The 16,547-nt window shown below is 35.7% G+C and overlaps 1 protein-coding gene across 1 annotated transcript; it reads right to left on the bottom strand.

Moving 5' to 3' along the window:
- Nucleotides 1–624: 624 nt before the first annotated feature.
- LOC132036757 (uncharacterized) lies at nucleotides 625–5,575 on the bottom strand. Its single transcript, XM_059427139.1, has 10 exons — nucleotides 5,335–5,575; nucleotides 4,409–4,538; nucleotides 3,012–3,150; nucleotides 2,715–2,927; nucleotides 2,495–2,633; nucleotides 1,784–1,934; nucleotides 1,568–1,677; nucleotides 1,390–1,487; nucleotides 1,191–1,260; nucleotides 625–949 (listed from the first exon to the last, which is right to left on the bottom strand). The coding sequence occupies exons 1-10, from the start codon at nucleotides 5,425–5,427 to the stop codon at nucleotides 860–862; spliced, it is 1,233 nt and encodes a 410-aa protein (XP_059283122.1). The 5' UTR covers nucleotides 5,428–5,575; the 3' UTR covers nucleotides 625–859.
- Nucleotides 5,576–16,547: the final 10,972 nt, after the last annotated feature.

The raw sequence follows: 16,547 nt of genomic DNA on the forward strand, positions 1-16,547 counted from the left end.
AAAAAAAAAACTCAAAACTCGGGTGACGGATTTTAACGTGGGATGTTGTAAATTACTGCGTTAAGAGTATTTTGATACCACATTTTTTTCTTAGGGTAGTTTGGTTCATTCCATCTTTTTTTGGGTCATTTAGGTTCCAGACTCGGACCAGGCGTCTATTCCCTGTTACAAATTAGAAGAGAATTTTATTTTTCCGAAAGAAAGGAGAATAATGAATAAGTATTGAACTACTCACAATAAGTATGGATAAGCTTTTTCTAAAGGCCATAAAAATTCTAAATATTATTGGTCCAGATATAATTAAGTAAATTGAAATATGTTCTATCTAACCGCCTGTAGACGCTCGGCAACTCTCCCCCGACCCCACTTGTGGGATTACACTAGGTCTCTTGTTGTTGTGATCAACACTCAACAATTAGTGCGACTCGTGAACTCCTCATGGCATACCTAATATACATGGTCCAAATGAAAAGTCCGCAGAGACTGCTAACAAGCTATGTCCACCCTGGCCCTACCCATCTCCAATTCTCCATCAACAGCTCTGGCCAAAACAAAACTAGACCAGCTCCTTATTTTAAAGGATGGATTTCACGGATGCCTAAAAGTTGAAGTTGGACATGGAAATACTGGAATCAACTGTAAAGTATAATTGAACACTGTCATCTCATAAAATTACATCTCTGTAAAAGTGACAAGAATAGAAAGCAAGAACAGCTTAACAAACTCAAAGAAAAATTGGCTCAGAAGGAAAAGTATGTCTAAATGTCTACTTGAAAGAGATGACTCTATATGGGCACCAATTAATCCAGTCTCCAAAATTTTAAAGATGATTTCCGCAAATAACCAACAAAAGCAACCTTCAGCGTATTGCTAATCCTTGCATTGTTTGTGTGCTATCTTCAATTATTTTGTTAGCATGAATTGTGCTAATAACCCCTGAAATATTTCCCTGCAAACAGTTGACACTCTTTAGCATTAATCATATAGAGAGAACACAACAACTCATAATAAATGAGAATAGGAGGCTAAGGACATCTAACTAGATAAAGTAAAGGACGACAGAGATATGCTGCATCACAATATGTCTAGGGGCTCAAGCAGAGGAGCAGCAGGAATCATGGTAACTAGCCACGCCCGCTCTTGGATCCAAATTGACTACAAGAACTACGTTTAAAAAGAATGTGACTTACCCTCCAGGTCGCAAGCTTTGCTCGAAGCAATTGCCAGTGATTTGGCCCAAATAAACGCTCTGTACATCGGCTGCACGACACCCATACAAAGGAAAAGGAAAACAGTTACGAACAATTAAAAGCTTAACTAAGCAGAGCTAAATTCTCCAACCAAAGCAGAGGCAATGATAATAAAGGATGGCGATCACAGGAAGCACACCTCACAATTATTACTTGGTTCATTTGATCTATTTTGCAGACAAGTAACTTAGCTGAAATTGCCTTAACAATCCACGATTCCACCTCAATATCATCAATCTGCAAAGAACAAAAGACCAATGGGACGACCAAATTCTGGAGCAAAAATACAAACTACAAGACAGAGACAATAAATGTACATTCAATGTGTCTTTGATCATGGAATAAGGAATTTGACCCGTTTCCGTCATGCCAAGATCTACCAATGTCAATAGTCTCATTTTTTCTACACAATCTTCATGGATAACTCCTGCAACATGAACTAGAAGAATCAGACCAAGAGCAGCCTTTCAAAACTCAAGGATTCATTCATAAAATACACTAAAGTTCCATTTAGCAGAAACGCAAGCACTAACCATAGGTTGTTAATAATTCAGAATTTGCCTCCTGGAAATTCAAGTAATCATCTAGCCTCCCAGTGAGAAAGATCTTCAGAAGCTGATATGCTAGAGCATATTTAGCATCTTTCTCCAATTGGACTATAGCAGGCATATCTAGCAAGCCACACTGCCATATTAAAAAACCAAGAGTAAATATGGCAAGAAAGAAGTGCAGATTTGCTAAGTCACTCACTCACTCACTCTCCTCATTTTCCTTCTTTCTTTTTTTTTTTCATTTTTGATAGATCTTCAATGTGATCATGTCGGTGATGTACTCCATAATATTGTTCTCCAAAAATTTTGATACAGGCTTTTATTAGCTACTAATAGCTGGGAATTTGCAAAATTCGAAGTAATTTACCCAGAATAGTAAAAATCAAACCACATTCTGTATGATGTTGGCTGTTTAATTCCAGCAACCTTGCAAAGCACTCAGATCAACAGTGAGGAGGGAGGCAATCATGCCGTACAATACAAGAGCGTATTCTAATGCACCTAAATCGTTACATGCTAGCAATAGAACGTATGTGATGCCCCAAAAAACAATACAAGATGGCAACAGCGCATGGGGAAAAAGCATTTGGCAAGTCAGCATCTAAAATAAAGACGACAGATTGGTTATATTAAAAAAAGTCTTATTTATACCCAAGCAATTCAACTTCAGAATTCTGTTGAACATAGAATTACCTGAAACATGTCAGGTGCCTTGACAAAGGCAATAATTGCGTGGAGAGCTTCTGCCTTTGCTTCATTCATGGCATAAGCATCTTCACTCGAGAAAGTTTCCAAATAATTTACAAGAAACTTGAAAGACTCTTTTGAAGAGCTGCAAATATGAATGGGGTCAGAGAAGAACAAAAAATTGTAAGCGTGGTTGCTCCAGAAAACACGAGTCCTTCACTATTACCCCTTGGTTTCTTTCAGAATGTTTGAGATCTTAAGGAAGAGCTCCCTCTGATCTTTGACTCCAAGATTCCATTCTTTCAAGAAGCTATCTATCTTTTTGAAAGATGGCAAGATATGTTCAGCGACCTTTCCATTTATGGCTAAATTAAGGGCCTTCATATACACAAGGAAGCGGCGATAAGGATTCTCCAACAGGTTGTAGAGATTGAACAAGCTGAAAAGAGAGAGGGAAAAAATGTAATTTGACACCAGAAACATAACTCCAGGAACTAAAGTGATTATTTTCAAGACATAATACATTTTTAGGCGCAGTGCAGGCTTATCACTTGGTTGTTGAGAGAGTTTAGTGGATATGAGCTCCGCCATCTCGTGTACTTGGTCCAAACTTTCGGGCTTCTTGACAAGGTTGCAGATTATAGTGAAAATGCACTCGATATCTGAGGTAGAAACCAATTAAAGCAGATTACATAACTAAGAAAACAAACAAAATTCAGAAAACATAACACGAGAAAGAATGGTTGCCCAATATGCCAGACAATCAGAGATTGCTTCGCATTGATAAAGAAAAAAGAGCCGCCTCTAAACTATTTGCTCAAAGATAAAAGTCAGTAAAAGTTAGCTGCTTCTTGTATATGCTAGATGATACATAATTTGACTTGAGAATTTATTAAAATACTATTGATGCAAGCCCAACTCCATCGAGCTTCATGAAGATGGAGCATTTGGAGATCATGGGAGGTCAATATAGGATGGCCTTCAAGATATGGGAGATAGCTTGGATGGAAGGCTTCAAGATGATGACATTCAAGATATGGAAGATAGCATGGGAGGCTGTTTGTGAAAAGAGGCTATTTTGGAGAAGGAGTCTATGCATGCAAAAGAGGCTAATACTTAAATGCAAGCCTTTTTCAAGTTTCATTTCCAAGGGAGACATCCAAACAAGGCCCTTACTTCATTAAGGGTATAATTGTAACAGAGCTAGTTGTCTTCCTTATTTTCTTAGTATAAATAGTAGACTAAACATTTCAATACTTAGATTTTGATGAATTGATAAATTTATGAGTGATTTTGAGAGTTGTCTCTAGAGAGAGAAACTTGTGAGAGAGGCCATGGATGGCTCTTGTTGAATCTTTGATTGTTGAGAGGTTGGTTGCTTGGGAATTCAATTCCCTTGAGGTCAACTTAAGAGTTAGGTGCTAATTAGTTGTGTAATTAGGAGGTCAAGACTTTAATATAGTTTTGGTTGCTTAATTCTCTCTAATCTTGTGTCTATCTTTCTATCCCTTTTACTTTCCTTGTTAATTTATTGCTTCCGCGTATCTGTTATTGTATCAACTATGGACATTTTTCTACCAGAAATTTATGTATAGCATATGGAGAATTTCTAAATTTTTATTTTGTTGTTCTTAGCGACAGTAGTGTTGGCCAGCTTGTTTGCACATCATCCAATCCAACTGCAGCTTGTTTGCACATCGTCTAATCCAACTGCAGCTTTATTACAGCACACGTGTTGGGTAAATCTACCCAACAAGATTGGAGTAGATGGGCTCACATTGTGTGTAGTAGCGGAGATTTAAATTCGGATCTCTAGGTTGTTACTCCTAAGCCTTAACCACTCAGCCATTCCCTTGGAGACTATTCAGGATTATATCTTCCAAAAACAGTCATCAGAATAAGTTTTCATGTGATTTTTACCTTTGTCCGAAGCTTTAGAAAAGATCAAATCCGCAGAAGTAAGCATCAACGAAGCCAAATCTAACCATCTTCCTTTAATTATGCATTCCTGTGTCTCGACGCACAACCTATTCACCTGAGGCTCCGCAATCTATGGACATATTATATAAATCCATTCAGAACAGATTCAAATACAACAGCCACAGAATTCCAGCCTAAAATTCACTCACAAAATCTGTCCATAACCAGCATTTCAATATTTTTAACACAAAGTTGTTCCGTCCGCAAACAAGAAAAAAATCAGGAAATTTTCAAAAAATATACAGCTTCTGAAAATTATAACTCCACAACAGCCACGTAGCCCAATATATTCACTTCGAATGAAGAAATTCAGAATATTGTTTCCTGATATCTCAATTGGTCAAATTCGAAATCAAGTGTCTCCTTTCGATGAATGATCAAAAGGGGAATGAATCATTTTTCCTATTTTTCATTTTGTTTTAAGGCCCAATCGACAAAAGAACAAATCGAAAAATAGTAAATTTGATGAATATTCATTTTATACGGACTCATCTTTATCACACTTGTTATAGTGTACAGCATTATACCTGGGATGGAAAGCATTATACATAATGTATCAACATAGTGTAAAAAAGGTGTTTATACACAAATATGAGCTAAATCTGGTAACAACCTCAAAGTATGGGCTACGTCGCATAAATATTTTCAAAAATAGACATAGAGCATAATTTTCCCAATTTAGGGGTTTTAAAACGAATTAGTTGAGTCCGTTAATTTTAACCATTAGTAAATCAAATTCAGATTAGTCAAAGCATGAGTAATGAAACCACATTATCAATTGAGAGAATGCTGTAAAAGGTAAATAATTGGTAAACAGGCAATAAAGAAGTAAATAAATAAAAATAGAAGCAGAGACAGAAGATTACCTCAGGGCCAGCATCAGCCCATGACATTTGAGCGGTGAACCGAACCACGGTGAGCGCTGGATCTTCCTCTGAAGTTGGAACAACCGTCGTCATTTCTCCTTGTTTTTTTTCTTCGTGGATTGCAAATTCAAAACTATCCGGGAAAGTGAAGCAGGGAGTATAGTAACGGAGATGAGGGAGAACTAAACCCTAGCTTGATGAGATGGACGGACTGTTGTCAAGTGGAGAAAGGGTATTCACGTAAACAAACACATTGCAAATTCCGTTAACAGCTGGGGTTAAACGTCTATATTAACTTAGAGCCCGTTTGGATTGGCTTATAAGCTGTTTTCAGCTTTTTTGAGTGTTTGGTAAATTTAAAAAAGTCATTTGTCTTTTCTTAAAATAAGCTCAAAAAAAAATGGACCCATTTCATTTAGTTTATCAAAGCGAACTATAAGTGACAGTAAACAATTTATTAAGCTATAAGCCAATCCAAACGGGCTCTTAGTTAAATGGAAGATTTAACTTATGGTGACAAATAAGTCTACTAATTAAAAATGGTCACAAGTTTGAACGGCTAAAGTTAAACTTATCTTAAAAATATCATTAAGTTAAATGGGACTGAATTATAATTTTTAAAATTTTTTAATATTTTACAAAATATAAAAAGACCCCAATTTAATCCCAAAAAATCCACTAGCCCCCCTTCTCCTCCCCCCACCAATCGCCCTCAACCCCAAATTTTTTTTTTAAAAAAAAGTTTTAAATATTTTTATTTACTTTTCACCAACCCCCGACCTCACCCCCCCCCCCCCCCCTCCAGCCAAAATGATTTTTTTTTTTTAAATTTTGATTTTCTTTATTTGTTTTTTCACCCCTCCTCCTCCCAACCCTCCCCCCGACCCCCCACCCCAATTTTTTTTTTTAAAGTTTTTTTTTTAACAGCCCCCACTCCGCCTCCTTCCACCCCTCACCCCCTCCCCCCACCCACCCCCCAAAAAATATTTTTTTTTTTTTAAAAGTTAGAAAAGTTTTTCTTTTTGTTTTTTTGCACCCACCACCCTCCCAAAAAAATTGTTTTAAAAAAAAAAAAAGAAATTTGCAAAGTTTTTGTTTTTATTTTTTTGCACACACCCCTCTCCCCCCCCCCCAAAACCCAAAAAAAAAAAAAATTTTTTTTGAAAAGAATTTTTTGTAATTTTTTTTTTTTTTTGGTTTCTTACTTCTCCCACCCACCCCCAAAAAAAATTGTTTTTAAAAAAAAGGTTTTGAAAATTTTTTATTTATGGTTTTTTCCACACCCCACCCACTCCAAAAAAAAATTGAAAGGAAGTTTTGAATTTTTTTTTTTTTTTTGGTTTAGGAAAAGTTTGGATAAAATCCAAGTTGTTGTTGTGTGTTTGTAGTGAAATAGATAGTTTTTCTGTTGTTGTCCTGGTATGGTTCGGGCTTTAGGAAAATATATCCAACATATAGTTTTTGTTCTTGTCTGGTATTTATCTGATTCTGTTTGTAGAAGATAACCTTGAGATTGTAGTTGTTGCAACAAGTTCTACACTTTTTACCCAAGTAGACAATCTACGTTGCAACGACATTCCTTAATATATTGGACATAGCTTTAGTTATTTTGCTTTTTGTAGAAGATATCAACAAATTTGTAGTTGTTGCAACAAGCTCTACACTTGTTGTAACAACTAGGCAATCGTAATGACAACAACTAAATCGTTGGACATAGCTTGATTATTTGGTTAACGTTTGTAGAAGATAACCGATTTGTAGTTGTTGCAACAAGTTCTACTTGTTGCAATAAGTAAACAATGTTGTAACAACTACAAATCATTGGACATAGCTTCGGTTATTTGGTTGTTTGTAGAAGATATCCAACAGTTGTAGTTGTTGCAACAAAGTGTAGTGCAACAAGTTTACACTTGTTGCAACAAGTAGACAACCTATTTATGAATCGGCAAATGTTGAGGAAAGATATAGTCAAATTGACGACCAAATTAACAATCAATCCTTTAAAGAGATGAAGAACGAAGCCAAAAGCGATGGAGATACAAATGAAGAAAGTGAAGAAGAACTAGAAAATGAAGAAACTAATGATGGAAACGAAAGAGATGGAGTAGATCAAGGAAATCACACACCTTGAAAGCGATTGCTAAACAAATTATTACTTAAGTTGTGGTATTTGGAGCCAAGGTGTCTATTGAACAATTTATGCTTATGAACTTATTTATTTTGCTTACTAATTGTTGCAATGAATCATCTGATTGTTGAAGAAGTTGCAACAAGTTACTAATTTATTTCAACACGTTACTAATGCATTTCAACAAGTTGCTAATCTTTTTAAACAAGTTGCTTAGTTGTTCCAACAAATTACTCACCTTGTTAGAAAAAATCAAACAATTGCTTAAATTATTGCAAAAACTAAAAAATATGTCAACGAGATGAGTTAATTGTTACGGATCATACATTTTTGAAGAAGTTGCAACAAGTTACTAATTTGTTTGACGGATGGATCAGATGTTTAAACAAGTTGCGTAGTTGTTGCAACAACTTACTCGCGTATTTACGACGGGTATCTCATATGTTGCAACAACTTACTCATATGTTACCGCACGTGTCTCATATGTTGCAACAACTCCTCCATTATTGCAACATATTCACAATATTGATCACATTGAACTCCTTTGTTTATACTGAATAACATTGAATTCATTTTTTTATCACTAAATATGGTCGAATTAAGTACTTTACATCAAATCACTCTGATGATCACTCGATTTAGGAAGAATACACTTAGAATTGCCCATCTAATCCATGAAATTACTATCTAATCAATTAAGGATGTTAGTAGACATATATATTCATCGCTAAATACCATTTATTTTCTTTGTTTAACACTAAATATGGGTGAATCAAGTAGTTCACATTAAATCACTCTAATGATCACTCGATTTAGCGCATACTGACTTAGTAGATAATTTCTCTTGACTCAAAATACATCAAATTGATTAAGTATTATACATTGATCACTAAATATCGTTGATTTCCTTTGTTTATCACTAAATATGGGTCAATCAAGTAGTTCACATCAATTCACTCTAATGATCACTCGATTTAGTGCATACTGACTTAGTAGATCATCTTTCATGACTCAAAATACATCAAATTGATTAAGTATTATACATTGATCATTAAATATCGTTGATTTCCTTTGTTTATCACTAAATATGGGTGAATCAAATAGTTCACATCAATTCACTCTAATGACCACTCGATTTAGTGCATACTGACTCGGTAAATCATCTTTCCTGACTCAAAATACATCAAATTGATTAAATATTATACATTGATCACTATATATCATTGATTTCCTTTGTTTATCACTAAATATCATTGATTCCCTTTGTTGATCACTAAATATGGGCGAATCAAGTAGTATCTGTTGCAACAACTGTAATATCTGTTGCAGCAAATGTAATATATGTTGCAACAACTGTAGTATCTATTGCAGCAAGTGAGATACCGGTTTCAACAAGATACTAGTTGCTACAACAAGTCTTGTTACTTGTTGGATAAAACCCAACAAGTTCTGGTGACAATGACATTTATTACTTGTTGGAAAGCTACGTTCAAACAATTTATTAACAAGAATACACACATTTGTGATTTGAACACGATCAACATATCATATAAACCAAGTTCACAAACACCAAGAACATAAATTATCATTCTAAAAAAGAACAATATTAAAATGTCATGAAATTCCAAAAAATAACTATTTTTGTGCCAGCTATTTTACATAAGGACCATTTATTTTTTCTCGTCCGCAATGATTCCCCGATTCCACACCTCCTTTTTGACCGCCTTCTTTCGGGTTTGCTAGGATCAATATATGGAGGAGGTATCTCTCTCTCTAATTCAAAACTTCTTTTCAAGATTTTTTTTGGGGGGTGATGCAAAAAACAAAAAACAAAAATTTTTTAAAACCTTTTTTTAAAACAAAATTATTTTTTTGGGTGGATGAGTGGAGTAAGAAACCAAAGAAAAAATTTACTTTTCAAGATTTTTTTTTGGGGGGGGGGGGGGGGGGTTGATGGATGGGGTGGGGATGGTGCAAAAAATCAAAAACAAAAACTTTTCAAAACTTTTTTTTTAAATAAAATTAATTTTTTTTGGGATGGTAGGGGGTGGTGAAAAAAAAAAAAAAAAAAAACTTCTCAAAATCTTTTTTAAAAAAACATTTTTTTTGTGGGGTTTGGGGGTGGGGGGAAAGGATGGATGGGGTGGGGGTGGTGCAAAAAACCAAAACCAAAAACTTTTCAAAATTTTTTTTAAAAATAAAATTAATTTTTTTGGGAGGGTGGGGGGTGGGTGGTACAAAAAAAACTTTTCAAACTCTTTTTTAAAAAAATTTTTTTTTTTGTGGGGGGTGGGGGAAAGGGCGGGGGGAGGGTGGGGGTGGTTGGGCGGAGGGGTGGGTGGTACAAAAAACAAACAAAAAAAAACTTTTCAAACTCTTTTTTAAAAAAATATTTTTTTCGTGGGGGGTGGGGGTGGGGGGCAAGGTCAAGGGGAGGGGTGGATGGGGAGGGGGTGGTGCAAAAAATCAAAAACAAAAATCTTTCAAAACTTTTTTTTAAAAATAAAATTAATTTTTTTTTTGAAGGTGGGTGGTGGTGGGGTGGGTGGTACAAAAAACAAACAAAAAAAACTTTTCAAAATCTTTTTTAAAAAAATATTTTTTTCGTGGGGGGTTGGGGGTGGGGTAGGGGCAAGGGCGGGGGGAGGGGTGGATGGGTTGGGGTGGTGCAAAAACCCCAAAAACAAAGTCTTTTCAAAACTTTTTTTTAAAATAAAATTAATTTTTTTGGGAGGGCGGGAGTAGTGGGGCGGGGGCATGGGTGGTACAAAAAAACAAAAAAAAAAACTTTTCAAAATCTTTTTTAAAAAAACATTTTTTTGTGGGGGATGGGGGGAAGGGCAGGGGGTGGGGTGGGGCAAGGGCAGGGAGGGGTGGGGGGCGGGGGGCATGGGGGCAGGGGGTATTTTATGATTTATATGAGTTGGGTCAAAGTGTTAAAAATAAAACTTGAAGGCAAAGTGTAAAAAACAAAGCTTGGGGTCAAAGTGTTAAAAATATAACTTTGGGGCAAGTCAAAATTCCCTAATCACTAATCCAAAGTTTATCACCCCTACTCAATTAAAAAAACTAGAGTTACCCCAACTCAATTTTTAAACCTTTTTGTCACCTTTAATTAAAAGCCCCTAGTTAAATGGAGGAGGATATAGTTTGAACTTTTGGCATAGATTAGGAGCTAATTTGATCCTTTCACATAAATCAAGAGTAAATTTAACCCTTTTGCATAATTCAAGGACAAAAATTTGAGGAAAAAACAGAATAGCTAATTAATATTGTTGTTGATCTGTTGGACTAGTGGAATCTTTGTAAAATTATGTATATTTAAAAGTTTGTAATAGATTATAATTACAAGCATTTATTTTTATGTATAAAAGGAATATGGAAATATAAGATTTATTAATTCGGCGTTTTAGGATATTCTGATACCTTGTTTATGAAATATGATTTACTTATTACGTAAGAGTATATAAGAGTTGAGGTAATTTTGATAGCGTTCACAAATTTTATAATTTTCATCTTTATGCGAAAAATACAACTTAAGAGATCCAAATTGCATGTCCAAATAATATTTCAACCTCAAATCAACCTAATTTTAAATCATGTCCAAATAAACCTTAAGGGGTCATTTGGTACACGGTATTAGCTGGGATATCCCAGCACTAACTGTGGGATTAATTTTGTACCATATTTGGTAGGGATAAATTTATACCTTATACCAAAGAAAGTATAAAGTACATCCAAAACTTTAGGATGGGATATCCCATCTTATCCTATTAATCCTGGGATTATTTTATCCCATCTCCTAGTTGGGATAAATTAGTCCCAAGAGATGGGATAAATTAGTTCCATGATTATAATCTTGGGATAATTTTGTCTATGTACCAAACGACCACTAAGTCTTTTCTTCTTTTCATACCTATGTTATGAGATAGGGGTGGATCCAAAGCTTTAAAAACCGCAGCCTCGTGCACTAAGCTCCCGCTATACGCGGGGTCTAAGAAAAGGCTGGATAATTATAATCTATTAGAAACAACTTTACTGGAGGGTGTGTTCCGTATGAAGGGAACATTTTTCGAAAAATGTTTTCCAATTTTCTCATGTTCGTTTGGTCAAATTTTTTGAAAACAAGTTCCTAAAAAATGGGAAAAATGGCTCTAATGTCGAAGTAGAGAAAACAGTCGATTGACATTTCGCAACCACCCTACCACCCAACCCACCCTCGACCACGACTCAGACAACTCCCACAACCCCACGCACCCTCCCGCAACCAGCACCACCACCCACGCCAATATTTTTTTTTTGAAGTTTTTAAATTTATTTTTTTGGGTTTTCTACACCATCCATCCCCCGCCCCCGCCCCCGCCCCCGCCCTCCCGTGGGATCCCCCCCACCCCCGCCCCAAAAAAATTAATTTTTTAAAAAGAAAAAGTTTATTTTTTATTTTGGTTCCAACACCCCCTCCAATGAAATGTAACCTTTTTCATTTGATTCAACATGGGTACCTGAAAAAATAAGTAAAGATAGAAAAAAGAAAAAGGAAAAATCTGAGCCTGCCATGGATTTTTTTTTCTTTTGGCAGACACAGAAAAGTTTTTGGGATTTATTGACGAAATTTGAGATGGGTGAAGTTGAAGATTTTTAGATTAACTTTTGGGTGGTGGGGCGGGTTGTAGTAGGGAAGTGGGGGTGTGTGGTGGATAAGAAAAAAAATCCATATTTTTATAAAAGTTAAATAAAATATAGGAAATAGAAAATTTGGGGGTAGGTGGGTGCGAGGGTTGGATAGAGTGGTGGTGCGGGGTGGGGTTGGGGGTGGGTGGTGGTGTGGGGTAGGGTTGGGTGGGGGCTGGGATTTGGTTGGGGGGGTGGAGGGTGGGTGCTTGGAGTGGGTGTGGTATGGGGTGGTGGGGTTGGTCGGGCATGGGTGATATTTTTTTGAAAAATATTTTCTACCAACCAACCGAACATGAAAAAATAATTTGTAAGTTCCATCTTCTCTAGATTCCACCTTATTATTTTTAATATGACCAAAATAACCCTTACATTCTTTTTCTTGGTAGAATAGGAATTTTATGGTTGGTAAGGCTTCGCGTCTGCTCCTTCTATACTAACAATTGCTACAAAGTTGTGGCTATTGATCTACTCCGAAGTATTATTAATCAGTTTTACGAATCTTACTTGTACCCAATTTATGTGGCACAGTTCGGATATCGAGAGTCAAACAGTTTAATTTGGACCGAGTATTCGGGCATGGAATATTTCAAGTTTTTTTTTAAAATAAAATTTACATGTTCGGAAACTACTTAAAAGATACTACAAGTCACAATGATTGATTGACAATTCAAAATATTTAAAGATATATGAAAAAGATACAGTTAAAGAAAAACTTGTTTGAATCTCGAAATCCAAAAGGTGCCACATAAATCGGGACGGAGGGAGTATTTTTTTTATGAATGTTACTCTCTGGAAAAGGACAAAGTGATTACACCATAATATGAACTGTGAATTTATACTGTTACAAAATCCTTCAAATTTTGAATTTTATTCCCTTTGTCCAATTTTATATGTTTGACTGGTGTTTAATGTTGGGTTGGCTTATCTATTAAGGACCGTTTTGTACAGCGGAATTATTTTTCTTTTTCGAATTTTTTTTTAGCGGAATCGGCGTTTTTTGCTGCAGAAATTACGAATACAACTTGACTTATCTATTAAGGACCCGTTTGGCCATGAGAATTATTCTCTCTTCTCTTTTTTTTTTTAAATTTTTTTCACTTTTTCCGGAATCGGCGTTTTCTGTGAAAATTCGAATACAACTTGGCTTATCTATTAAGGACTAGTTTGGCCATGAGAAATTATTATTTTTTTTAAAATTTTTTTCGCTTTTAGGAATCAGCGTTTTGCCATGAAAAATTCCAAATACAACTTGAAGTTGTATTCGGAATTTGAAAAACACCAAAAAACTTGTTTCAAGTTGTATTTGGAATTTGAAAAACACCAAAAAACTTGTTTTCACTTTTAATACATTCAAACAACAGTAAAATATTTTTTTGCAAAAATATACTTAGAAATGCTTACATTTCCACATTCAAAATCTGAATAAAGTGAAAAATATTTGGTTTTCATGGCCATACGCCTACTGAGTATATTAGTGATAGTGGATAACCATTAAAGTATTGGTTGCAAAATTAGGCTGATAGAGTAAACATCACATCATATTTTTGAATTTCAGTACTTGAAGGTTGTAAAAATGGTATACTGATGGAATGACATACATTCAGTGACCTCCCGAGATGGAAAAAGTATCATATAATTTGGATATAGGGAATTATTACCAACTATTTTTTAACTTTTGTTATTGAAATCATTTCTTTTGAATGCCCTTATAGTTGAATCAGTCTAGTATATCCATTCAGGTGATACACATAACAAATGGTATACAAAAAATTTCTCTAATGTAGCTATTACGTGGTGGTTCATAGTTGAGGCATTTCCCTTTCTTCTGGGCGGGGCACTTCAAATTTTCTGGGTTGGTTCACATTTTTGTCTTGGGCTAAAGAGAATCTTGTCTTCTTCATTTATTTTTAACGGGACAAGCAATTTTTTCTTATTGAAAAGTCTGAGGTCTATTTCCATCTTACTGATCCAAAAGAAAAAAGAGTATCTAGTGTTCTACAATTAAATAATTGCTTATCATTCTTGAATAGACTGGATAAACATTTACTAACTTCTAATTTATTTTATTTTTTTGATAGCAAGAATCCACGAGGCCAATCCGTAAGCGAGATAGTGGGCGCACCTCACCTACTCTCAAAGCGTATACTTTAAATTTTAGTTGTTGTGATTTCTATTCGTAGCCATTTAAAGTTAAGCAATTAAAATATCAAAACTCCACCTCTTGTTTACGCTATCACAGAGTTCTAACAAACAAACAACAACATACCCGAGTTCTGTTCAGTTAAATTTAAGATATTAAATCATTTGTCTAAATTAATAATTTCCCATAATCTATGAAATATTTTCATTGTAGCATGGATCAGAACAATGTTCCCTCAAATCCAAGCGTGTTGGATAGCAAGCATGGAGAAGTAGAAAATGGTCTACTCAATCCTAATATTTCCATTGAAGATGTGGCTAGTTTAGAAAATTCGATGCCTGGTGCTTCCTCGAGGACATCTAGAAATACAAACAGAAGTGACCACAACTCTTTTGGAAAAGAGTCCTGTTAAGAGAAAGAAAAAGAGGTGGACGAAACGAATGAAGGCGTTGAACAAAAAGGTTGACCCATGTAGCACAGGTCTAAACAATGTTCCCTCAAATCCAAGCCTGCTGGATAACAAGCATGGAGAAGTAGAAAATGGTCTACTCAATCCTAATATGTCCATTGAAGAAGTGGCTAATTTAGAGAATTCTGATGCACAATTGCTTCCTCGAGGAAATCTAGAAATACAAACAGAAGTGACCGCAACTCTTTTGGAAAAGAGTCCTGTTAAGAGAAAGAAAAAGAGATGGACGAAACGAATGAAGGCGTTGAGAGAAAAGGTTGACCCATGGAGCACGGGTCTGAACAATGTTCCCTCAAATCCAAGCCTGCGGGATAACAAGCATGGAGAAATAGAAAATGGTCTACTCAATCCTAATATTTCCATTGAAGATGTTAATTTAGAGAAATTCGTGCACGCACAATTGCTTCGTCGAGGACATACAGAAATACAAATGTAAGTACAACTCTTTTGGAAAAGAGTCCTGTTAAGAGAAAGAAAAAGAGATGGACGAAACGAATGAAGGCGTTGAACAAAAAGGTTGACCCATGTAGCACGGGTCTGAACAATGTTCCCTCAAATCCAAGACTGCTGGATAACAAGCATGGAGAAGTAGAAAATGGTCTACTCAATCCAAATATTTCCATTAAAGACGTGGCTAGTTTAGACAATTCTGATGCACAATTGCTTCCTCTAGGGCATCTAGAAATACAAACAGACCGGGCCACAACTCTTTTGGAAAAGAGTCCTGTTAAGAGAGAGAGAAAGAGAAAGAGAAAGAAGAAAAGAAGTGTCATGAAGGCGTTGAACAAAGAGGTTGACCCTTGTAGCATGGATCAGAACATGTTTGCCTTTGATGTAAAGGGCGAGAAAGGTGGCACTTCTTCAAAGGCCGAATCACTGTCCGAGCTACGTTCAACTCAAGAGGAAAACAAATCCTTGCATGATCGCTTGTCTACCTTAGAAGATGAGATGAAAGAAATTAAGAAAATGAAAGAATTTTTCGCTGCTCAACAATTAAATGTCCTGCCTACAACATCGCCCGTTTCAACTGAATGACCAATGTTTTTGTCTGCTGACCAAGTTAGTAACAATCTACCCGGCTTTTTAATTTATTTTATTGATTTGAGTATAGCAGTTTTCAATGTCAATTTCTCTGAACTTTATACATGTATAGAAATGCTAGTCCATGCTCTTTATGTGAACAGTTGTTAATAAGAAATAGGATCTAGGATTTCACCTAAAAATTCCTTATGGTTAACCTCCTAAGATAAGGTTTGCATAAAGCAGTAAAGAAATAGCAAAAACCAAGAAACAATGAACAATATTTTTAAAAACATTGAAAAAGAAATTACTTGAGCATGTAAAGACTCTCAGACTAGTCCTAAACCTAGGACGAAAACTACTCTAACATGGAAACTACCTTAATATCCTAAGGGTCTAATTTGCTTATGAAATATTTGGACATCACCTAAAGACCTATTTGTGTACTGTAAAAATCTGGTTAACGTTTGTCCGGTGCCAACCGGGGGTGATAAAAGAAAGAAGGCAAACAATAGCGCTTGATCAGAAGAAGTTTGAAGAAAATCGTTGGGTCCAGGTCGGCCAGGGATAACTTTCTTTATCGCCGATTGGTCAGGTTCCTCCATGGCCAGGAGTTGATGGTAGTTTATTAAGTTCGAACATAGCGGAATCAGTCGTGGCCGTGCTTGGAATTTCTTCGTGACCATTTTGATCGTGGTCGTTGGTCGGATAATCGATTATTCGCTCGCGCGTGTGAAAATCATGTTACCCCCCGCAAAATTCGGGGGTCGGCCGTCGACCCA

This window comes from Lycium ferocissimum, chromosome 2 (genome assembly GCF_029784015.1).
Source record: "Lycium ferocissimum isolate CSIRO_LF1 chromosome 2, AGI_CSIRO_Lferr_CH_V1, whole genome shotgun sequence".
In the NCBI taxonomy this organism is placed as follows: Eukaryota; Viridiplantae; Streptophyta; class Magnoliopsida; order Solanales; family Solanaceae; genus Lycium; species Lycium ferocissimum.

Excerpts from the sequence above, each read along its gene's own strand:
- LOC132036757 (XM_059427139.1), bottom strand. The coding sequence starts at position 5,427 with ATGACGACGGTTGTTCCAACTTCAGAGGAAGATCCAGCGCTCACCGTG. Across the intron at positions 2,634-2,714 it reads ATTCTGAAAGAAACCAAGGG|CTCTTCAAAAGAGTCTTTCA; the intron begins GTAATAGTGAAG and ends TCATATTTGCAG. Across the intron at positions 1,488-1,567 it reads TGATCAAAGACACATTGAAT|ATTGATGATATTGAGGTGGA; the intron begins GTACATTTATTG and ends TGTTCTTTGCAG.